Consider the following 24,369-nt stretch of genomic DNA (forward strand, 5'->3'; position numbering starts at 1 on the left):
GCCCGCCCGGCCTGTGCAGCGGGGGGAATCCACCCTCCCTCCGGGCCGCCTCACCGATGCGGTCCAGGCGGTCCAGCGCCACCGTCTCGAAGGCCCGCCGCATCATGGGGTACTCCTCCAGGACCTCGTTGAAGTTGTCCACGCTCAGCGAGTAGAGGCGGCAGTAGGTGTCAGCCCTCACGCTGGCTGTGCGCCGGCCCCGCGTCAGCAGGCAGATCTCTGCCAGGACGGCAGGAGTCACGGGGGGGAGGGGGTTGCGGTGGGGGGGTCCCCGGCAGACTTCAAAGGATCCCCCACCCCACCCTGACCTGGGGCCCCGCTGTCTGGGACAGAAGCTGGACAGGCTCACAAGGCCCCACCCCTAGGCCGTGACTGCATCGGGGATGCCAGCCCCCAACCAAATGGGTACCAGACTGTCTTTCTCGTCTCTGGGACCACCCATGCCCTGGGCTCACGGACACCCGCCTCCAGGCAGTGGCGTGAGGGTCTGTGATGTCATCCTCGGTGTCTCTCCAGCCCATTGCCCCGTCCCCCCAGGGCCCCTTAGCTGTCTCACCTCCAAAGTAGGAGCCATCCGCCAGCTTGGTCTCCTTGTTGCCCTTGGTGAGCACGCTGACCACCCCGTGCTGGATGAAGTACATCTTCTTGCCGATGGTGCCTTCGCGGATGATGTAGTCCCCCGGCTGGAAGACCTCGAAGCGCAGCTTGGTCAGCATGGAGGTCACAAAGTTGGGGTCCGCGTTGGCAAACAGCGGCATGGAGGCCACCAGCTTTCGGCAGTTAAAGTTGATGATCTCCTGCTCCCCGGACAGGGTGGATTGAGAAAGGGAGGTGGAGGTGAGGGGAGCCGCCCAGCAGGAAGGCCTGGACCCCCTCCCGGGCCGGCAGCCACAAAGCTCACCTCCCGCAGCGGCTCGCTCAGCTCGCCCAGGATGCTCTCCTCGTCGAACATCTTGCCCTGGTAGCGGTGCTCGTAGTAGTCATGGATGCGCTGCCGGGTGTCGGGCGGGAGCTTGTGGAAGGACATGTACTGCTCCACCTGCTTGTACTGAGTCCCAGGAGAGAGGGAGAGGGCGTTACCCCCTAGCCAGCCGGCCCCACTGCCCCAGCTCGCACCACCCTGTCTCGGCTGCTGGTGACCAGAGCTGGCACAGACCCTGTGGGCCTTTACGGCCGACCAGTGAGATTGAGGTCCTCGGTGTGGGTGTGGCCCTGACTCCCAGCCGCTTGGAGTGGAGGAGGGGCGCCATCAGAGTGTCCACTCCTCACCATGTTCAATACTGTGAAGATGGCCGGCCGACAACAGGGACTGTCCAACTCCCAGATACAGGAGACCCACTGACCAGGAGGTCGATCGAGTTTCCTCTAAACCTCGGTCTCTTCTGTGTTACACTGTGGACCAGAGAGGCCTCACCCACAGACTCTAGAAGGAGCTGTTTCCCATCAGTTGTAACAAACTGGCAGAGGCAGCAGAATGGGCTGCAGTGGGTTAGAGGGACTGGAGGCTGAAGCCAGGAGGCCTGACCCATCAGGTGGGGCATGTATCCAAACATGGCCTCGGCGGAGGCTGTCTTTTGTTGAAGAGCAACTCCAGCCCAGGAGAGGGGCTGGGTAGAGCAGGGGCCTTAAAAAGAGGTTTGGGGACAAGAGATTTGTGAACCTAAGTGCCCAGGGCTTCACCAAATAAGAAATGCTCCTGCTCACCCCAGGGGTGATGCGTGGGTGCTGCTCCAGCCATCCCTGGATTGTGGGTGGAGAGCGGGGATCTTCAGAAGCATGGCTGGGACAGGAGGCACCATTAGGCAAGAACAGATGTTCCCCACACTGAGATGTAAGGGAAGTCCCTGTACCCCAGGAACAATCAGAAACAGGGGAGTCTATTTTCACCTACTAGCGCTCCAAAGAGGTGGGGGCTGACTATACTATTTGGGTCCCACTGCGCTGAGATGGACACAGAGCGTGGGGTGAGGGTGAGGTGGGAAAAGAGCAGCCCCTAGGAAGATGGGGGAGAGAGAAGCAGAGAGCTGAACCCACGCCACCAGGGGCCCAATGTGGGATGACTGAGAAGACGAGCCAGCCAAGGAGAGCAGGGAAGAGAATGGAGAGTGCGTGGTCATGGAAACAAGTGTGAAGCCAAGCAGGGAGTCATAACTGTCAGAGGCCAAGCAAGACAAGGACCCCCAAGGACCCCCTGGCTTCAGCAACACGGAGGGTAGAGGTAACCTCAGACTCAGTGGGCTGAGAGAAGAAAGTGGATTCAGCAGCCGTAAACAATGCGAGTGTTTTGGTTGGTCGGTTGGTTTTAGGAATTTGTCCATGAGAAAGAGGCAGACAGCAGAAAAGATAGGAGGCAAAGCCCGTTAATGGTGGAGGGACAGACGTTTTCAAAAAGGGAGAGATGGAGCAAGTTTCAATGCTGATGGGAAGGCCCTCAGAGAGGAGGAGGCTGGAGGGGAGAGTGGGCACGGGGTGGGGAGGTCAGGAGGGAAAGGGGCCCTCAGTCAGGAGAGACAAGCCCCCAATTTCAGCAGGAGGAAAGCGGGGTACAAATAAAAAGACATTTAGAGGTTTAAGGCTGGGGGGCTGAAGAAGTTCTCACCTAGGAGGGGTTCGCCCCCATCTGTCACCCATACGGGGGCCCCCATCACAGGGGCCTGGACCCTCTGGGGCCCGGTGGCTGGCAGCCTGTGCTCCCTGTGGGAAGGAGCGACGGGCAGGTTCTCCTGAGAGAGCCCGGGGTGGACCCCAGCACTCCAGCCTACCTTCTCCTGGTACTGGCGCCGGGAGGAGTCCAGGGACTGGATGAGGGCGGTGGCGTGGCCGATGAACATGGCATAGCAGGTGGCACCCACGATCATGCTGAGCATGGTGAGCCAGACGTCCGACATGCCCACCGGGGCCTGCCGGCCATACCCGATGCACAGCATGTGGCTCATGGCCTTGAAGAGCGCGTAGGAGTACTGCCTTCCCCAGGAGTTGTTCTGTGGACAGACGCAAAGGTGGACAGGTTGGGGGAGGGGGGGAGGGGCCTGGGCCAAGGGGAGGGCAGGCCCTTCTCAAGAAGAGCTAGAAAAGTCCCTGCTACCTCTCACCCCTCCGCCTCACTTTCCCAGTGGCTGAGGCCTGGGCTTACAACCTTGCTGTTGGCTGAAAGCCTTGGGTGAGGGGCAGGGAGGCCCACACTAGCGGCCCGTGGTGACCAAGTGGATCCCTCACTTAGGCCTTTCTCTGGCAGTGGAGGGGCAGGGCTCAGACCAGAAGCCCCAGCGAAGGGATGGGCACCCGCCTAACGCCCCACCGCCTCCACAGCCCCGGACCTCTCAGCCCGGGGGCAGCCTGGAGCCTCCCCAGCAGCCAGGGCTCCAGGCTGGGCCACCCCGCTGTCCTGAGCTCACCGAAGCAGCTCCATCCCCCGCACCGAACTACCGCCAAGTGAAGCCCATTTCCCCACTGACCTCAATTATAAAACCAGATATGCTTCCCCTGGGGGGACAAGCTCGGGCAGACGGAGCCGAAAACGCTGTCCTCGTTTTGGGTGAGCAGAGTTAGAGAGCTGCCGAGCTAAGTCGCCTCCTGTGTGAACCCGGCCTGCATCCGTCCAGGGCTGTGGCCACTAGGTACCCTCCCCCACCCCAGAGGTGGATGGCCTGAAACACACACAGTGCTGGGGGCGGAGGAGGGAGAGAGGGAGAGAGGGAGCGAGGCTCCTGGCTATTTTTGTCTCCAAAGCCAGTCGGTGTCTCCAGGAAGGCTCAGTGTGGGAACACTGCGCTCAGAAGGGCCATCTCCTGAATTTAATGCATGTGTGGCCCTGTCACCCTCCCACAGAGGAAACTGCCCCAAATGAAGGGGCCACCGGATAAACCCACCTCCCCAGTGCTCTCTGCTCAAGAGGCAGATGCGTTAGCATGAATGTGGAAAGCCACCCTACTGCACGCCCAGAACCCCTGCCCAGAGCCCTAAGCACTTCCACAATCACCAGGTTGTTCCCAGCACCTGGAGGAAAGCACAGGCGCTGCGTGCCAAGTTCAAGCTCACTCAGACCATCCTGGACACAGCTGAGCTGGTCTAGGGGCTCTCATTCCAGAGGGTGGGAGGTCAATGATCTCCAGGGATAGAGGGGGCCTGGGCTCCCCGTCCCCAGGCAGCCCCCAGCTGCCTCCAGCCAGGGCTCTGGCTTTACTGCTGAGCCTCTGGGGACCGGGAAATTCAATCCACGTGGCTGATTCATTTACACTTAGCTCAACAAAAGGCTGTTTTGCAAAGGCCTGTTTGATGCTGAAAGATGCCTCAGGGTCTCTTTCACCTCTTTCAAAGCCAGTTTTTCCTCCCCTGGGGCCCTGAGGGTTTGCCTAGAGACCAAACCAAACTGACTGGGAGTGAGAGAAGGACGCAGGGGTTCGCAGAGCCAGAGAAAGGCCCATAGGCCCAGGGGACCCGCCACCCTGCCTGGAGCATGCCCTGTTCACAAGAGGCTGGGGAACCCTGCCCCACGGCTCCTCTCACCCACCCACAGGGTGGAGGGGGAGGGAGGGGATCAGGCTCCTTCGAACCTGCCTTCCCTGCTCAGGACCCCACCTAGGACGGGGCTGTGTGCCTGTGGGGTGGGGCAGGAGAAGGGTGCAGAGGGACTGCCCAGCTCTGCTGCTGGAGCAGAAAGCGGCAGCCACGTGTGATCTGGGAGTCCATGTGGGCTGCCCACAGTGCCCCTCACTGGTTTCTCCTTCCTAGGACTCTGCTGGCTTTTAATGGTAGGTCAGCCTCGGGGAGCAGAGATAGGAGGGCAGGAGCCACCAGCCCGGTATTCCCACACCTGATACAATCTGAGGAAGCCCTGGTCTTAGTCTCCCTGGGTGCAATCAGCGCCAAAGAGTGAGGCTCCCGTCTTCAGTGGAGGCTGTAAGGCGGCAGAGGTAAGCAGCACGAGGCCCTACATGACCTGCTCTGCCCATCTGCACCTCGTCGGTCCCCTCACCCCGCACCTGGAGGGAGGGCCGAGGGCTGGGCACTCACCACCATGTTGTTGATGGACACCCAGCAGTCGTCAGGGAAGTCCTGCAGCATGGGCACCAGGAACTGCAGGCAGCCGTCCCAGTGGCAGAGCAGGAGCATCATGCCAATGAGGTTCACGATGCGCACCACGGCGCTGGCCAGGTCGTAGGTCATGTGGAAGATCTGCGGGCAGAGGGGAGAGGTTGGCCCAATTAGCTGGGGGCCGGCCCGCTCCCGGGCACACCCCGCAGCTGCTTGCAGGCCCTGATGCTCTGCACACACTGGGCAGCGCGCCCAGCTCGGTGCAGGTCCCGGCCGTGGCGAGGGTAGGAAGGCGTCAGGCTGGCCCTGGGAGAAGCAGCCTGCAGGCTGTGGGGCTCCAGAGGGACTCCACCTGGGATCCGTGCAGATGCGGGGGTGGGCTCCCATGGGGAGTCCAGCCACCCAGGCAGGACACGTGAAGGGAGGGCACGTAGAGCCCCATACAGCCTGGAAACGGGCAGCTCACCTGGGCTGTGAGGACAACACGAAGAAGAGCCAGCCCACCAGAGGCTCCTCGGGGTACTATGGTCTGCGGTCACACCAGGGACATGGTGTTTCCCTAAATCTGTCACTAGACTCTCAGGACCCCCCCCCCCCCAGGGGCAGCGGGTTCTGCCAAAGGCAGCCATGGAACTGCAGGGGGGTCAGTACAGACACCTAGGCTCCAAGTTCACACAGACCTTGATCCCAGGCCCAACTCCTACCCAATTCCTAGTTGTGTGACCTTGAGAAAGTTCCTGAACCTCTCTGATCATGTTTCCTCATCTGGGAAATGGCGATAAAATTTCTTACCTTGAGTGGGTTGTCAAAAGGATTAAATTATACATATAAAGTGCTTAGTACTGGGTATGGAAGTAGTCAACAAATTGCAAACCATTATTGATAAGTTATTAATAATTAATCCTTATGATTAGTTAACATGTATGAGTAGTAATGCTCTCCTGTACAGTTTAATAAGGTACAGCAACCATGGCCACCCGTGTATCTCCACTCCTGTGGCTCTGAGCAAGAGGCTGAGGTGTGGCTGGGCAGGGCCAAGGATGCGTACATCCCAGCATCCCTGCCCCACCTCCCTCCTCCCCAAGCTTCCTCTTGGTCTGGTTTCAGCAGGGGTCACCATGGTGACAGGATCAGGAGGGGACAGAGATGGAAAGAAGTCTAGAGAGAGGTCTCTGGAAGTTCTAGCCTTGCCTCTGGCCTGGGAGACTCTGGAGGTGCCCTCACCCCTAGTTCTGGTCCCTCCATATTATTCCCAGGTGGAGAGCCTTCCTGGAGAGGGGCTTTGGGCCAAACCTGAAGACTTGTCAAATGCCACAGAGACCTAGTTTAAGCCCATTTCAGATGGGGGAACCTGAGACCCAAAGAAACAGACCCTAGATATTTCAACCCCTGTCTAGTGGTCTTTTAGCAACAGCCCCGTAGCTGGTGGCAGGATATTCTGATACTTGAGACCTCAGTTTCCCCTTCTGAAATATAGGCTTAGCCTGGGTCTTGGTCTGGAGAAACCAAAGATGAATACTACTGTGTATCACCCCCTGGGTTGTGCCCACCTGTGGCCCCCTTAGTAGCATGACTCTGGATGTACGAGCTGAAAGGATGAAACAGACCTTGGAAAGTTTCCTGGAGGATGGCAGCTCTAGCTGTCCCATCACCCCTGTGTCCCCGGCAACAGAGAGACAGTAACACCGAACCTGAGGGGGCGGGCACACGGTCCCACAGTCATCATCTCATTCAAACTCACAACAACCCTTTGCTGAAAATGTTGTTAACGCTTTTACACCCAGGCTCAGAGAAGTAAACGGACTTGCCCTTGGTCATGGTGGCAGCAGAAGGGGCAGATTTGAACCCAGGGCTGCCTGCAAATTATTAGATTGGCCCAGGGCGGGAAGGGTGGTTTTCAGTAGCTCCGTTTTGTAAATAAAACAACTCAAACCCAAAGTGGCCAAGTGATGTGGCCAGATCCACACAGCAAGCTGGACCCAGGGCCAGGCGGGACTCTCCGGCATCTCACCTCTGTAAGCCTGGTGCACAGCGTAATACTGTAGACAGAGCTGTGCGCCTGGCAGCCTAGCCCCACTGGGGCCCAGAAACCAGCCCCAGGGCTGTCAGCATGCCATTGCCCAGCTTAGCGGACACATCTCTGTATAAGGAGGGGTGGGCACTAGAGACCAGGCAGGGCAGGCAGCTCCTGAGTACCAGTGCCCCAGCTGTGGCTCCAAGGAAGATCCCACTTCTGCCTCTAAAGCAGCTGCTTAGGTGAGCACAACAGCTCTATGACCTTGGGCCCAGTAACCTTGCAAAGTCTTGGCTGACCAGAATGCCACCAGCTCCCCAACTCTGGGGGGATGGGGAGGGTGAGTGACATGGGACCACCTAGTCTCAGAGATGGCTAACACCTGTCCTCACCTCCCTCCACACCTCAGCGTCTCCTCAACTAAAACAAAGCTAGACATCTGCCCCCACTTCTCAGGGTTGTTCAAGAAATTAAACTGGCTAAGAAAGTGCTCTGGGCCCTGAACACATACATGGGTGGTGGAGGGGGGGATTCATTATTATTAAGTTCCTTCATTTCCCAACTTGTATGAACTGAGATCTCCCCAAAATCCTACGTTGAAGCCCTAACTCTCAATGTAATGGTATTAGGAGGTGGAGCCTTTGCAAGATGATTAGGTCATGAGGGTAGGGCCCCATGGATGGAATTAGTGCCCTTATAAGAGACACGCGAGAGTTGATATGTGGCCACGTGAGGACACAGAAAGAGGACGGCCATCTACAAACCAGGAAGCGGGCCCTCACCAGAACCTGACCATGGCAGCATCCTGATCTCATCCTTCCAGCCTCCAGAACTGTGAGAAATAAATATTTGTCATCTAAGCCCCCCAGCCTGTGATATCTTGTTCTAACAGCCAAAACCAGATACCACACTGAAGGAAGACTTGGATCACTTTTAAGAAAGCATCCCAGACTCCACAGCCTGCAATAACTGCTCCTTTCTATGTATTACTCTGGGTCTTAAAGACCAGATCAAGGTTGGCACATTTGAATGCAATGTGTTCTTTCCTTTTTCTATCATCCTTGTTTTTCTTTGCTTTGTAATTTTCTTCCAAGATCAGGTCCTTGTATAATTTTGCCTTTATACTGATCTCAGCAACGAGTATGCAGAGCACATGGTAGGGTCTCAGGAACTGAGAAGTGCTTAAGCGACGAAGGTGAAGGTGATGAAGACAGTGGTGGGGATGATGGTGATCAGGGCTGCCACGAGTATACACAGTGGCATTCGAAAAAGGCCCCAGTCTGGGCAGGCACAGCCCACAGGGAACCTGCTTTTGCAGGAAGAGAAGAAGGTGCTTTTTCCTGCAGGTGGCACAGACTCATGTATCCTCAGAGAGCGTGGTGGTGGTGGTGGCGTGCCTGATATTGGCTGAAGGATGCAGATGCTGGGAGTGTCCTGTAGGGGTGGGGTGGTGGTAGTTGTGGTGGTGGTGAGGGGTACTGCGGATGGCTCTCAGACACACAAAGCCAGGGGCACCGGCATGGCAAAGTCTGAGCTTTCTGCAAAGAGTTGGTGGGGGATACACCCATTCAGGCTAGGAGGGTACCCCAGACGGTGGACACTCACCCCACCCCCAACACTCTACAGCACCCAGGGGTGGTTGCTGAGAGCAAGGCTGGACGTTGCTGGGAGAGGTTGCTAAACACCCATGTGTCCCCACTGTGGGCTGGGGCCATAGGCCACCCGCAAGTCAGCTGCACTGTGCAAATATTTGTCTTGCTCTTTATACCTCATTAAAACCCCCTTTTATGATGTTGGTTCTGACTTTCGGGGTTGACTGTCTTCATTTCAAGAGCCCCACAAGGCTTGCCAGGCAGGTGGCCTGGACAGCTCACTCTCTGTGCCCAGCATGGCACTTGGGGGAAGCTCCTACTCCTATTCCCTTCTGTCGTTTCTGGACCACAGGGTAACGGCAGGGCGACACGTCTCTCACCGTCTCCCACCTTGGGCAAGTACCTTCTCTGCTCTGAGCCTCAGTTTCCTCATCTGTGTAATGGGTCAGTAACTGCCAGCTCCCAGGGCTGTCTTGGGGATCAGGAGAGGATGTCCACAGCCGGCACACAGGAGGTGCTCAGCACATGTTGGTCCCTTTCCTTCGGTCTCTTTCCCAGCCCTCAAAATAAAGAGCTGATTTCTCAGTCCTGGGGAGAGACCAGAAACTGGAGTTTCTGCCAAGGCCTCTTCTTGGGGCCTTGTTGAGTTCCCTCCTGGGATTTGTTTTCTCCTCGGGGAAGAAGAACAAACTCCTCCCTTTGTCTCAGGAACAAGCGGCCACATTGAGAACAGCCATCCGGGTCCTGAGAGAGTGGCTGGTGCATGTGTATCCTGGGTACAAACTAGAGGGTCGCGCTAGGTCCCTTCCTAGGGCCCGCAGAGAGGACCAGCTCCTGCCCCCCAGGACCATGCCTCTGTGTCGTCCCAAAGTCCCGATTCTGAGAGGGGTGGAAACATTGAGGCCCACAGGGAGAGGAGCTTCACTGGGGGCTGCACAGCCCCCCTGGCCTGACTTCCTGCATCCAGCCCCTCCCATTACGCCGAGATGCTGCCGAGGGAAAGAAGAGGCTTCTGGGATGGGTCACTGGGGTGCTGGGCCCTGCAGGGGAACATCCAAAGGGGGGCAACCACGGTTTCTAACAATAGCCTCCATGCCTATAACAAGCTCACACCTCAGAGGGAGGGAAGAGGCTTGGGAGGGAGGATGCTGACCTAGATCGCCCAGGATGCAGGCAGAGGCTGGCGTCCTCTGAGACAGTCGTCTACGCCTGCCGAGACCCTCCACCTACCCTGACTCCCAAGAGCTGCTACTAACATTCGGGAACTCTCGGCTGGGAGGCTGGGCTGGGCTGAGCTGGGCTGGGGGAGGCAGCTGAAGGCTGAGGGTCAGGAATCCAGCATCTCTGCAGCTTCACCAGGGGATCTTGGGCAAGCTTGTCCCTCCCCATGGGAGGCCGACACTCCAGCCCTCACCCAGCACCACCACCGTGTCCTCAGAATGACCAGCTAACATGATCCTCGCCGAGGGGGGTTGGAGTGGGGACTGAGGCCCAGCCTCTGAGGACATCAGAGTACATCTGACAGTCGGGGAAACTGAGGCCTAAAGAAGGGGAGAGATTCACATGAACTGGAGTTGGAGGAGGAGATAGAGCAGGGTCTTCTCTTCGAAACACCTCCCTCCCCAGGTCTCATGCAGACCTGAGGCCTCAGAGGTCTCCCTGCTGCTGCCTACAGGCCAAGGTGAGGCTGGGAGAAGCCCCAGGGGTGGGGCAGGCTACTGAGGGTATGGAGACAGGGTTCCAGCTGGGAAACCCCAATCCAACCCCAAGAGTCTGGGGGGAGCCCCTAGCTGGGCAGTGTGCCCGGCAGACAGCAGCTCAAAGCAACTTCCTTCCCAGCTGCTAGGCAAGATAAGGGTGTATGGTATGGAGGGGGTGGGGAGTCATCCATCTGGCCTCCTGGGATCTCCCTTCCTGCGCACAAGACAGGGTAGTGATGTCCAGTTCAGGGTCCTGACCTGGGGCCTCTGTCCAGGGTCAGAGCCTGCCTGGCCATTTTTGGGTAGCCCAGAGGGTGGCCAGGCCAGAGGGGCAGTGGGCACAGTAAGAGAAGAGCTTACTTAGCTCCTGTCCCAGGGCCCACCCTGCCCACCCACCGGCAACTCTGCCAAATCTCCCCAAAATACCATGGCCCCCAGGGCCCAGGTGTAAGTGGGGAGCAAGGCTGGCCCCCAGCGGGCTGGGGCCTGGAGACACGAACCGACGCTAGAGAAGGGAAAGAGCGACTGCTCTGCTTTTAACGGCGTCCAGCTGTTAAGTCCAAGACACACAGAAGGTTGGGGGCTTCTCGGGGACTGAGGGAGCCAACAAGGTTCTGAATTTCCACTTGGGACAGAAACCAAGAGACAAGCCCCTCAGGGCATTCCAGGAAATACGCCTCCATCTTCCCTCTGCAGCTACTCAGAGGGGCCCTGGCCACCACCACCCTCACCCCCACCGGCACTGTCCCCTCTCAGCCCTGAGCTCAGACCCACATCCAACCTCTCTGCACCTACATGTCCCCCAGGTTCCTCAAACCCAGTCTGTCCCACAGAACTCACCCCACCCCTCGACCCTCCACTGCCTGCCTCCCCAGTCTCAGCGGGGAGTCGTCCCCAACAGAGGGAGCGGTAACAGGACCAGGCAGCCTACTTTCAGGCCACCTGAGAAAGTGGGAAGGGCAGGGAACTGGGAGTCAGGAGGCCTGGGTCAAGATCCTACCACTGGGACAGCTGACCCTTCCACCCTCGGTTTCCTTACCTGACAAATACAGGTAATAAATCCTGCCCTGTTGACTTTGTCAGCCAGGTTTGAGCAACCAATGAAATTATGGGTAGAAAGTATTTGAGAAAAGTAAACACCCTGTAGAATGGGGAGGGGCATTTATTAAACAGTTCTCTGCACCCAGTTTCACACTAAGGGTTTTACAAACATCATCTCTTTTAATCCTCACAAGAATCCACTGAGGAATGTACGACTTCTACCCACTTTGCCGATAAGAGACTGAGGCTCAGGGGGTAAGGTGGCCCCAAGGTCAGTCAGCTGGCAGTGTGGAGCTGGATTTTAATTCAGGTCTCACGTGTCATCCTAGCCCTAAAGCCCACATACATTCCACCACACCCGGTCCCTGCCGGGAGTCAAGAGTGCTAACTGGGGTCTGATCTGGCCCTGCCAGAGGTCTGCTGCGTGACTTTGGACAAGTCACTGCTCCTCCTATCAGCAGAAATAATGCAAATTCCAAACCAAAGAGAATTTCTGCCATGAAGTGATTCTGCCAGGCTGGTGTAGGGACTTCTGCAGCACAGGTGTTCGTGACACCTCTGACCTCGATCTGCCAGTGCCCCGACTCTCAGCCATGGGTGCTGTCGCCCAGGGCCCATGCTGCTGCTGGGAGTGGGGTGGGGGCTTCGTGTCCTGAGTGTGGGAATTTCCATCCAATCGTGCAGAGACCAGGAGACTAGCAGTGAGCCATGGCAACAAATGCACCTCTGCGGAAGCTTCCCCAGGCCACAGCCCGCTCCAGACCCCAAGGCGGACAGTCTCACAGAACACATCTCCCCCCACCCTGGTACATTCAGGCTGGCCTGCCTGCGGCTGCCTCCAAAAGGTGGTACTTGGTGGTAGCGGAAAGTCTCACAAGGTCACCTGCTTTTTTCAAACCCCAGCCTGCAGTCCTCTCTTTCTCCCATAGATGGTTGCATTCAGCCCACAGATGAGTTAGCTTTGTTCAGAATGGTGTTGGCCACCTAGTTCTTTTACAATTTTTTATTCAGTTTCTATAGTCAGTGCTCTGCCCAGAGCCCCTAGGATCCCTTTACAGTCTGTGCTCACACAACTCCAGGAAAGCACCAGGCTTGCACTCCCTACAGCTAGCACCTGTGGCTCGTTATCAGAGGCCTGACTGCAGGAAACCGCTTTGCCTGCTAGCACCAAGGGCTGCAAGGGTCCTGAGCCAGTGACTGACAGGTGAGGGGATATAAAACGTTCAACTCCTTTGCCCTGATTGGGGCAACTCCCAGGTGTGGTGTACACCATCCTGGAGCTCCCCACAGGATTTGCTCTGTGTCACCCTTGTTTGGCTTCCTTCCTTCCTTTCCTTCCTATTCCTTTCCTTCCTTTCCCTGCCCTTCTTCCCCAGTCCCTTACCAGATTTTCCTGGAAACACTTTGCTCCCCATCAAAAAAAAAAAAAAAATCACTTTCATACAAATCCTCATCTCAGGGTCTGCACCAGAAGAACCCAACCTAAGACAGCTGCCAACAAATTTTGCACAGAAGTCCAGATTTCTGCTTCTCATGATAAATCTGTAGATCTAGCAACCCTGAGCCCATTCTCACTTGGCCACAGTGGCTAGAGCTGAGTAGAGGCTCCCTCATACAGATGGAAGATATGTTCTCCAGTTTTCCCCAGTCCACCACACTCCCTATTGTCCTCCAAATGGCCCTTTTCACCCATTCATATTCCCTGCCTGGCCCCCACAAACTTCTGAGTTTGCAACCTCCACAGTACAGTGCAGTGATTAACAATGCAGGCTCTGGAGTCCAGGTCCACCAATTAATAATTCTGTGACACTATATAAATCTCTTCATATTTCTCTATTTCCTCATGTAAAAAATGAGTACTTATACCTACCTATATGGTACCCTCTATGGTTGTTAGAGACTTAAATGGGATATTGCCTGTGAAGTGATTTGTGTAGTATCTAGTGCATGATAAGAAGTCAAGAAGTTACTAATATTTGTCCTCTTGGAAGAGATGTGCCTGCTACAATCTGACAGCCCACATCCAACTATCTGAGGTTACCTGCTGGTCCCTCACTCCCCTAGAGGGAAGATACCTCTTCCCTGAAGAGGTTTGGGTCTGAACACTCACCTCTTCCCACTGGTGAATATATCGAATGAGGCGGGAGAGACGCAAGAGGCGCAGGAGGCTGAGGATCTTGGTGAAACGGACGATGCGCAGGGCCCGGGCAGTCTTGTAGACCTCCGAATCGATGCGTGTCTCCACAATGAGGAAGATGTAGTCCACAGGGATGGAGGAGATGAAATCCACCACGAACCAGCTTTTGAGGTACTTCATCTTAATCCGCTGCGGGTCCAGGATGATCTCTGTGTTGTCCTCCACCACAATCCCTGTGCGGAAGTTGAGGACCAAGTCGATGAGGAAGAACGTGTCCGACACCACGTTGAAGACAATCCATGGTGTGGTGTTCTCATCCTTGAAGAAGGTGATGCCCACAGGAATGATGATCAGGTTTCCTACCATCAGCAGCAACATGGTCAGGTCCCAGTAAAATCTGCCCAGAGACACAGAGGTCAGTCATAGGAGGAGAGAGAGAATGAATTACAGACTAAAAGAAAGCTCAGAGACAGCAAAGGTGGGAGAGAGAAGTCTTCAGAGGTTCTGAGACCCTGCGGGAGATAGGTGCATGCGTACCAGGGCAAGATGTCATGACTGGCATAGAAACAGCCTCTTCCTTAGTCATCCTTAGGGATGCCTTCTTCCGTGAGATCCCCGATGACAAGCCTCCTACTCCAATCCCCATGCCCCAGTGAGAGGCTGAAAAGCAAACTAGATGACATCCAGAGAGAGGCGAGAGGCTGTTTTAGCAGCAGAAGTAATTCACCCCGCACCACCCCAGGCTCAGGCCAGGATGCTCCATCCTCCCTGAGGGTCAACTGTGGCCTGAGACAGGATGGCAGGCAGACCTGCCACAGACCGTGACCAGAGAACAGGGGAGGTCCAGACACACAGCAGGAGCCTGGGATGCTGGAGGCATGGGATCCAGTCCTAGCTCTGTCACTGACAGGCAGGTGCCCTCCCCACTCTGGGCCTCAGTTTCCCCACTGTGCAATGAGGGGCGGGGCCTCCACACTCAGTCCTGTAATTCTGATCTGGCCTTCTCCCACACTGGCTCTCGGGGGGCCTCCCTTTAGTCTATCCCCTATAGTCAGAAAATGTCTGACCATCTCTCTCCCCCAGAGGTTTACTTCTAAACACAGCGGTAGGGAAGGTCAGTGATATCTTCAAATGCAGGCAGTGTTTTTCTTTTTTTTAAAATATATTTCAACAATTTTATTTTATTTTTTCCAGCAAATAATTCATATTTAGCAAAGTAGATATTTTTGATGTTCAAGTACACATTTAAATAAATACTGATTGAATAATCAATATATTAATCCAATAAAATATTGCAAATATTTTCTCATTTTTTATTAAAAAGTTTCCTTTAAACATTATTTAGTAGAATAATTATTTCAGTTACCAGAGTTTCTGTGATAAAATGTTTAAAACATTTTTATCGGAGTATAGTTGATTTACAATGTTGTGTTAGTTTCAGGCGTACAGCTAAGTGACAGGCAGTGTTAACGGGGGGATTTCAGGCACCAGTGAGGTACCACTCAATGCAACAGAATGAGACCAGTGGGGGCTTCCAGCATCACTTCTTCTAAGGCCACAAAGCAACTGCTAATATTTCCTGGGGAGGTGGGGAGGGACCCTCAGGGTGAAGCCTCTGAGAGGTTAAGCAGTATGAGGAGGCAAAAGCCAACTCACAGGGCTCCCATCTGGCCCAGCAGGGGCCCCTCTGGAGTATGCAGGTAGCACAGGTAGGCAGAGACCCTATGTCTAGAAGGCATGACCAGGGACCCTGCCCAAGAACCAGCCACCCCAGGGCTGGCCCTAAAACTGAAAACTTGCACTGCAGAGCTGTTTCTCTCTGCTAGTAATTTAAACAGTTACACAATGACAGATAAATGTATTATGTTGGGAAGAAATAAGCCTGTCTTCTCCCAAGAGAAATAATCTTTCAGCCATCTTTAATTCTCTACTGCAGGGAAGCCAGGGGGAAGGGAGTGGGAGACAAAAAGATAAGCTTTTCTCGAGTCTTCAGTGGGTCCCACCGCAAAACCAAAGTGCCCCGGCCTGAAGAGTTCCAAGTTTGAAAAGAATTACTTCACAGCAAATTGCTTTCTTTGTCAGACTCAGAATGGCGCTCTGAGTCAAGGATAGGGCAGGGCCTGCTTCAGTGAAGGTGGGCAAGAGAGTTGTCCCACATCACACAGCTCAGGGAAGTGTGGCTTCCGGAAAGGCAGCTTCCGGCAGCTCCTCTGAAAGCCAAGTTCTTCAGGGCATCAAGACGGGACTTCAAGTCACAGCCTCACTGGGCTAAGGCTTTTCACTCTAAGTCTGGTGCCAAGAGGTCAACTTTAGCTCCTTCCCTGCCCCACAGCCCGCCACCCCTTCGTCAGCCCTACTCCCCCTGTGCCATCTGGGAGAACCCACCCCAGCCTTCACACCCACTACACAGAACACAGCACATCCTGCTAATGACTTCTGGGCCCTGGGAGAATGGTTTCAGCTTCTATGCTTCTCTCAAGCTGTGTACACTCTCCACTCAGCCTCATGCACACCATTCAAAGACAGCTGCAGACACTCATTAGATGCCATACACGGGTATCCTCATTCACACACACAGTGTGCAAACACCCCTATGTACACATGGCCATCGTTCCTTTTATTTAATCTCTTGGGAAAAACAAAACAAAAAAATTGTGACATAGAAAGGCCACTGAGAGCCTTGTGGCCTCTGTACATAAAGCTAATAATACACCCAGACTGGGAGAGTTTCTAAAATTAACAGAGCGGGTTCAAGGCAGCTCGGAATGCTGACTCGGGCAGGCCTGCTACTCCAGCGGGTTTCTACACTCTCCCAAGCTCTAGTTCCCTCAATTACAGACCAAATTTGAGACAGTAATTAACAGGAGAATGTTTTCATTTAGTGGTCTTCATAAAACCAAATTACATGAGGCAAAAACACCCATTTCCTTGCATTCTGATTAACTGTTTCAATCGTGAGTTTCCAGATGCTAAGGAATATTTTCTGGTGCCTGATCTGGGCTGGGGTCAGAACACTGGAGCACTTCTTCCCGCACACCACTGTCCTGGAGCATCAAAGAGATACTCAAAAGGCAGCATGATATGGTGGGAAGAAAAGAGCACAGGCTCTCAGGCCAACCCACCTGAACCTGATTCCTGGTTCCATCATTTGCTAGCAAGTTGCTTAATCTCTCCAAGCCTCAGTTTCCTCATCTGCTCACCTAACTAGTGGAACTGTTATAAGAACAAAATGAAGTGATATTTGTAAAATGCTCTGACCTATGCCTAGCCCATAGTTTTAAATGAGTAAGTAAGTAATTCAAGTCAAAAAATTCACAGGAAAGAGGTGACGGAGGTAGATGAAATCTTCCAGGGAAGAGCCAAAGCAAAGCATCTACAGGGAGTGGGTGGATGGGAGCTTCATAATGGTTCCAGAACAGCCAGGGGTGGAATTAAGGGCCCACAATATTCCCTGGATAATGGGACGGCAGAACCTATTTACCTCAGCATAGAGATGCCCTGATCTCAGGGAGCTCACGGTCCAAGGCTTAGCCAGAAGACAGAAGACAAGTTGGGCAATGATGTAAGAAACCATCCCAGGCAGCAGCCCAGGCATCTGAAAAGGTGGGCTCCTGGTGGCCTAGAAGGATGAGGTCATAAAGTTTTCCTGGAGGAGGTAACAGAAGTTGGGCTTTGGGAGCTGACCTTGGCCTTGCTTCCTTACTCTTTGCCAGACGGTTGCACAGATTTCTGAAAGCTGGGCCGGCAGAGAGCAATAAATGGTGTTCAGCACCACGGACAGCTCCCGGCGTGCCTGCCAGCCCTAGGGTCCTGGCCCAGCCAGCGGAAGTAGCAACAGCCTCCCCACTGCATCCGCAGCTCTCTGACCCCTCTTCTCCCTCAGTCCCAGTGACCAGAAACATCTCAAGTGATTCCTTAATGTCCCTGCACATTTTCAATGGGGGGCTCCTTGATGAATGAAAAGGCTCTATTCAAAAAGACCCCAAGGGGCTTCCCTGGTGACGCAGTGGTTGAGAGTCCGCCTGCCGATGCAGGGGACGCGTGTTCGTGCCCCAGTCCGGGAAGATCCCACATGCCACGGAGCGGCTGGGCCAGCGAGCCATGGCCGCTGAGCCTGCACGTCCGGAGCCTGTGCTCCGCAACGGGAGAGGCCACAACAGTGAGAGGCCCGCGTACCGCAAAAAAAAAAAAAAGACCCCAAAACACTCACATGTATCAAGCACTTACTTGGTGCTTTCAATGCGTTACTTCATTTATTCCTCACACCAGCACTAAGGGAGCTGCTATTATCTGTATTTTACAGATGATGACACTGAGGTTCAGCAAGAAGTATCTGCCCAAGACCACACAGCTAGTAAGGAGCAGACCCCTAATTCAGAAAGGTCTGTGGAACTCCAGAGTCTGACCTCTTGGGATTTTAGGCACCTCAGTGGGATGCGGGGAGGTGGACAAGCCTTTCTGGCACGTTTGCATTACACTGTGGAGGGTGCCTACCACAGCAGGTACAGCCCCTGCCCCAGAGACAAGAGAGAAGAGAAGGGTGCAAAGAGGTTTCAAGGGGACTTATCTTCCTGATGCCAGGCCTTCTAAGGTACTTTCTGGGTGGGGAAACTAACACACCTTTCAAGTATTAAAAGCACCCCAGTCATCAGTTGTACCCATCCTGCAGAAAGGAAAACTAAGGTCCACCGAGAGGAAATAGTTAACATTTCCAAAGCCTCAACCTGGAGGCCCAATGCTCCCCTGGCCCCCACTATCCCTAGAATTATTCATGAATAAATCCCACAATCCCAGCTACGCATCCACAGTGGCAGGTGGCAGGCCCTGGCGGGGAAGCAATGGATGGCCAGACTCAGGCGTGCTGGGGTTGGCACAGCCCTGAATTAGAGGCCTTGGTCTCCCGAAAGCCCGATGACCCTCCCCATCCCAGTGTTCTCTAAGCTGAGAGGAAGTCCTAGCCAGCAAGACACCAGCTGGGCTCTGGAAGCCCCTGTCCCTGGACCCCAGGTCTGTTCTCCCTCAATTCTGGACCTTACTTTCTAACTGAACCAACAGGTCCATCTAGGCAGGTGATGGCCTCTCAGCAGGAGGGAGTGGCCTGTGGGCCAGCTTTGGAGGAGCGGGGTGCCCACGGGCAGAAGGAAGGGGGTGGCAAAAAGCCCAACAGCCCATTACATGGATACCTGGAACATTTCACGGTCTGAGTGGAAGGTTATGGCCTCAAGGGAGCTGAGGGAAGAGAAGATAGAAGCCTCCTGATCCTGAACTCGGAGACTCAAGGACCAGACCAAGGGGCCTCTCCTTCCCTGGAGGCTGAAGAGGATGTGAAGGGTGATAAAACGGAGGCAGAAGTGGAAGTCCCGGGCTTCCCTGGTGGCGCAGTGGTTGAGAGTCCGCCTGCTGATGCAGGGGACACGGGTTCGTGCCCCGGTCCGGGAAGATCCCACATGCCGCGGAGCAGCTGGGCCGCTGAGCCTGCGCGTCCAGAGCCTGTGCTCCGCAACGGGAGAGGCCACAACAGTGAGAGGGCCGCGTACCGCAAAAAAAAATTTTTTAAAAAGAAGTGGAAGTCCCGGAATAGGGACGACCTCCTTTAGTTTCCTCTTGTCCACACCTGCCCATGCTTGCCTCTGAGCACATATACTCTCTCTCACACACACATGAACACATTTTTGTACACACACTCTCATCTACGCACCCCTGTTAAATTTTGTCTTTGTACACGCATCCATTTTCACACAGGCATACTTTCTTGCACACCCACTTGCATACATTTTGACACAAATGATATCCACTGGGAATCCTGTCGGCTGTAAGAAAGAGAATGTCTGGTTTTTGCCCATTAAGATCTTTTCCATCCTTCAACATTCACCTGAAGTGCTGCCTCTTCTGGGCCTCCCCAGCCTCTCACTGATGGAGCCACAGCCCAGCCTGAGCCTTGGCTCTGGATCTCCTAGAAAACTGTGGATTCCTTGAGGGCAGGAGCCTTGTCCCAGACACGCCTGTGTCCCTGCAGTGCTGGTGGCAGGAAGGGGGGGGGGGTCCCCCGTGCTTTCTCCTGGGTGAGCAGCACACCCACGGCCCCATCTTATACCCTCCCCTCTGTGCAGACGGCTCCCACTCAGACTGCTCCTAGCACCAGACTGCATTCCCACCTGCCACCTGGAGGGCCTGCTGGCCCCTCCACCCAACAAGTCCAAGGCTGAGCTCAGCATCTTTCTCCTCAAAGCTGAATGGCACAGTCAGCATTTCAATCACCTGGGCTGGAAACCTCATAGCCATCCTCAGCTGCTTTCTCTTTCCTCCCACCCACTCCTGCAGGCCAAGCAGTGGCCAAGTCTTGTCTGGCCTCTTCAATGACAGCTTCTGAATCGGTCCCCAACTGCTCTGTCCTAGATCAGTTCCTCACTACTCCTCACCTGGACCCTTGCCCCTGCCGCCCACCTGGTCTCGGCCTCCTCCCTCTTTCCCTCCAAGCCACATGCTCTCTGGGTTATCTGGCCAAATAGCATTACGATTATGTCACTCCATGCTTGAACCCCCCTTTGGTAGACTCCCACTGACTACAGAAGAAGGTTCGAGTTCCTTGGTCTGGCACCCCCGACCCCACTTCCCTCTTCTCCCTTCCACTTCCTTCACAGGAGTCAACTGGACACTTTTGGCCCCATCTCCATCCACCTCCTGGTTCCTCCTCCTGAGAACCACCCCTACCTCTTGAACCCCCATCTTTTGAAATCCCTTCTCTCATCCAAAGCCCAGTTCAATTGCCTCCTTCTCCATGAGCTTCGCCTAACTGTGCAGTGTGTCTATGTTAGCAGTCGTCACATCCTGCCCCTTTCATCAGGTACCACCGAACTCTCCTTCTAGCCCCTCAACAAAGAAGCCAGGAGTCTTTTGTGTCTGAGAAATGGACGGGAGCTGGGAGCTTCACCCTCCATTTCAGGCCCAGCATAGATAACTGCCCAAGCTGCTCATGAAGACGATGAGAATGAAGGAGGACAGCCATCAACATCTGTTGGGCATTTACTATTTGCCAGGCGCTCACCTGAGTCCCTTATACAGACTATCTCATTTAATTCTCATAAAAACCCTATGAAGGGCTTCCCTGGTGGCACAGTGGTTGAGAGTCCGCCTGCCGATGCAGGGGACACGGGTTCGTGCCCCGGTACGGGAGGATCCCACATGCTGTGGAGCGGCTGGGCCCGTGAGCCATGGCCACTGAGCCTGCGCGTCCGGAGCCTGTGCTCCGCAACGGGAGAGGCCCCAGCAGTGAGAGGCCCGCGTACCGCAAAAAAACAACAACAACAACAAAAAACCTATTAAGTAAATACTATGATTATGCCCATTTTGCAGTTGAGGAGACTGAGGCACAAGAAGTAGAGAAATTTGCTGTATATGGTGGATCAGGAATTCAAACCCAAACAGCCTGACTCCAGAGTCCCACTTCCAACCACTCTATACAAATATAAACCTGGTTGGTAGTATTTTCTCTCTCCCAAACCCTGTACCGACTCCTACTGCACCCCTCCCTCCCAAACCTGTCTCCTGTGCTCTCTTCCACGGCATCTTCATCCCCACCTTCTTCACTCCCTAACCCGTCTGCTTTTTCCCTTAAGCAAACCTTAGTTGTGTCACTCTCCCAAACCCCCAGAGGGTGGAGTGAGCACCCTCCCCGCTCCACACCGATGCCCCTTCCTGTCTGTGGTAGGAATGTCTACGAGATCCTCTGAGCATCCTGTCATTTGCTGCCCATCTTTCCAGCATCCATCTGCCACCCTTGGGGACCCTGGTGATGCTGGCACCTGGTTTACAACCTTCTGTTCCACTTCGAATCCTGCCATCATCATGGGTGACTTCTACTCCTTCTCAACAGCCCAACAATAAACACCCAGCCTCCCAGCGGCTTGAAGTCCTGCCTCTAGTGTCTTCACTCCAGTCCATTCCAAGAGCACACCCTGGATCGGGTCACTATCTCCAGTTGGTCCATCTCTAATCTCAATGCTCTCTCTCACCCTAACCTCCTTTCCTTCCAGCTCTTTTATCCAATCATGCTAAGTCTCTTCTTTAGTGTCCCTGGAGCCTGAAGTTGGCTGACCCTCTAATTCTCCCATGAGAACCCTCCTGCCTCCTCCCGTCACCCCCAGGCATAATGGTCCTGCTCATCAACCTCTCTCGCCCCATCCTTCCGGCACCCACTTCACCAGATCACAGTCCTAGCTCAGGACCACCATCAGCTCTTTTCCTGTTTACATGGGGGGCTGTGCAGAAAACCTCAGACCTCAGAACAGTCCTACTATAGACCAAGTGCCTTAGCTCCTTGTGCCTCTATTTCCTCATCAAGATTTCCATGCTCAGCTGGGCCCTCACCTCTACCAGCCCATCCTCCAGGAGACCCTAAAGACCTTTCCCACCCATTTCCCACAGCAGCTTTTCCAAATTATCTCCTCTCTCCTCAGAGCTCTGAAACTACCACTTCCCCTCTCCCTCCCAGCAGATAACACCACTTTTACTTCACAGAGAAAACAGAAGCCCCCAGAATGTCCCCGTCCTCTTCCCGCCACCAGACTACTCCCTTGCTTGTCTCCTCCTCACGCTTTTCCCTTCCCCAGTCACAAGGGGATCAGTGACCCTTCCACCTGCCCTCTTGACACTGTTCCCTTTTTCCTCCCCAGGAAGCTTAATCTACAGGTTATCCATCCTCTCGCCCATATCTTCAATCTCCCTCTCTACTCATCCTTTTCCATCAGCTTTTAAGCTCTCTACACTTAAAAAAATAAAATCTCTCCTGAATCCCTACTGTCTTATCTCTTCTCCCCTCAGAACCAAGCTTCCTGAGAGACGTGTCGCCATCCCCACTCTCTCACTTCCATGTCCGTCCCCAACACGCCTCTCAACCCCCCAGCAACACTGCCGATGCACACGTCCTGCTGCAAAATCCCACGGACGTTTTCTGGTCTGTTTCCGTCTTGACCCTCTGCATCATCTGACGCCGTGTGCCATATCTGCTGAGACACCTCACTCTGCTCTTTGTTCTGCCTCTCCTTTCCCTCCCGTTGCAGGAGCGCCTCTTCCCCTGCATGACCTTTAAATGTTTTTGTTCCTTTGGGTCCCCCCCCTCCCTCCTTACTCTCTCCCTGGGTGACCTCACCAACTCCCAAGGCTTCATTATTCCACTGGCTTCCAGACCAGACCTCTCCCTTGAGCCCCATAGCCATGTGTTCACTTGCTGACTACACATCTACACCTCGATGTCCCAAGGGAACTTCACTCTTGACATAGCCAGATATAACTTAGCAGCTTCCCCCATAGGCTTGTGCCTCCAGCATGTGATACCACCAGCCATTCAGATGCTTAGCCTAGAAACCTGGGGATTATCCTCGACTCTCCCATCTCGCTTACCTTCCAACACTCAGTCATGTGGGATGCGGCATGGCTCATCAACTCACCACCTGGCTTACTTCAGCAGCTTCCTAACTGGGCTTCTGCCTCTCCCAGGACCCCACAGACTTCAGGGTCCAGGGTAGGGTCCACAACCTCTCCACGCTTTGCCAAGCCCAAAGTCCTTCCACACTCCCAGCCAAAATCCAAGTTCCTCACTGTCATTCCTGGGCACTTCCTGATCTGGGCTCAGCCTCCTCTCTTGCCTTGATTCTCGCCATGCCTCCCCTGTGTGAGATGCTCTGCTCCACACACACTCAGCAGCTTTCAGTGCCCCAGACACACTGCACTGCCCTTCTCCTCTGGGCTTTCCTACATACTGTCATCTGTCTGGAGCTCTCCTCCCCACCCCTGCTCACCCCAGGCCACTTGGTTCAGAGGAGCCGTCACTTCTCCTGGGAGGCCATCTTTGTCTCCTAGGAAATCTGGCTAGGGGCCCCTTGTTTGTGCTGCCCTAGCATAGTGTTTATCACACTATGATGGAATTGCACGTTTGTCTGTCTTGTGGCCACCTGACCCTCTGAACTTGGTACAGTGCTTTTTATGAGGAAGGTCCAAAAATGGTCCAAAAAACATGGGAATGGGTGGAAATATGGGAATGGGTGGAAGCGTGAATAAATGAACGCTTGAATGAATCCCTTGGGAGCCAAAGGCTGAGTGGCAGGAGGCCCAGGAGAAGCTACACAAAATGGACAGCCCTCTGACACCCCAGCTCCTTCCCACAAGGCTTTCACAGGCCTCCGATGATCAGGGAGGAATTTATCCCATCCGAACACCCAAGGCACGAAGACTCCCAGCCACATCCACTAGCAAATGGCCCCCACCTGGTGAAGATGATGGTGGGAAAGCCACAGAGAAGGAGGGAGGAGTTGGAAGGGGGCGGGCGGGGGGGTAGATGAACAAGAGACAGGCCAGGAGAAACATGGGGTTGGGGTTCTGACACAGTGGGATGACAGGGGGCTGGCGGGGGGACACTGAGGCTACAGACGTCAACAGAGGCCATGACTGTATTTCCAGCCTGACCAGCACAGGCCCACGGTGACACAACACACTAAGCCCCCTCTGTTACAGGCATGCCCCCTCTCTGGGGGCTTTGAGGATTCTCCCTTCTCTCCAATAGGCTTGGCCCAGAGATCCAGGAGGTGGGGGGGAGGGGAGGGCAAGAGGAGACAGCTCCACTTCTCCCCTAGAATCTCCCGACATCATCCCCACCTTGTGGACCCAGGATGAGTCTCATCTCCCCAAACCTGCTGTGTGCTCCCCAAGAGCCCAAATGACTTCTCTTCCTTTTCCAAGATGTAAACGCAGAGCTGGGCCCAGAGTGGGAGGAGTGGGGGTCCTCAGCAAAACTGTCTTACTGTTAAATAAATGGGTGGATTAAAGGCTGCTGTGGGGAGGGTTGGTGGAGACTGG

General features: G+C 54.6%; 1 protein-coding gene across 1 annotated transcript in view; it reads right to left on the reverse strand.

Moving 5' to 3' along the window:
• HCN4 (hyperpolarization activated cyclic nucleotide gated potassium channel 4) overlaps positions 1-24,369 on the reverse strand; it is a 44,490-nt gene that overhangs the window by 3,840 nt on the left and 16,281 nt on the right. The window contains exons 2-7 of the mRNA XM_027123757.1: positions 13,492-13,915; positions 5,014-5,175; positions 2,763-2,981; positions 902-1,048; positions 557-797; positions 55-219 (exon numbers count right to left, since the gene is read on the reverse strand). Of these exons, the coding sequence (XP_026979558.1) occupies positions 55-219; positions 557-797; positions 902-1,048; positions 2,763-2,981; positions 5,014-5,175; positions 13,492-13,915 (1,358 nt within the window). The remainder of the gene's footprint in view (positions 1-54; positions 220-556; positions 798-901; positions 1,049-2,762; positions 2,982-5,013; positions 5,176-13,491; positions 13,916-24,369) is intronic.

This window comes from Aethalodelphis obliquidens, unplaced genomic scaffold, assembly GCF_003676395.1.
Source record: "Aethalodelphis obliquidens isolate GAN/ISIS:26980383/991018 unplaced genomic scaffold, ASM367639v1 scaffold26, whole genome shotgun sequence".
In the NCBI taxonomy this organism is placed as follows: Eukaryota; Metazoa; Chordata; class Mammalia; order Artiodactyla; family Delphinidae; genus Aethalodelphis; species Aethalodelphis obliquidens.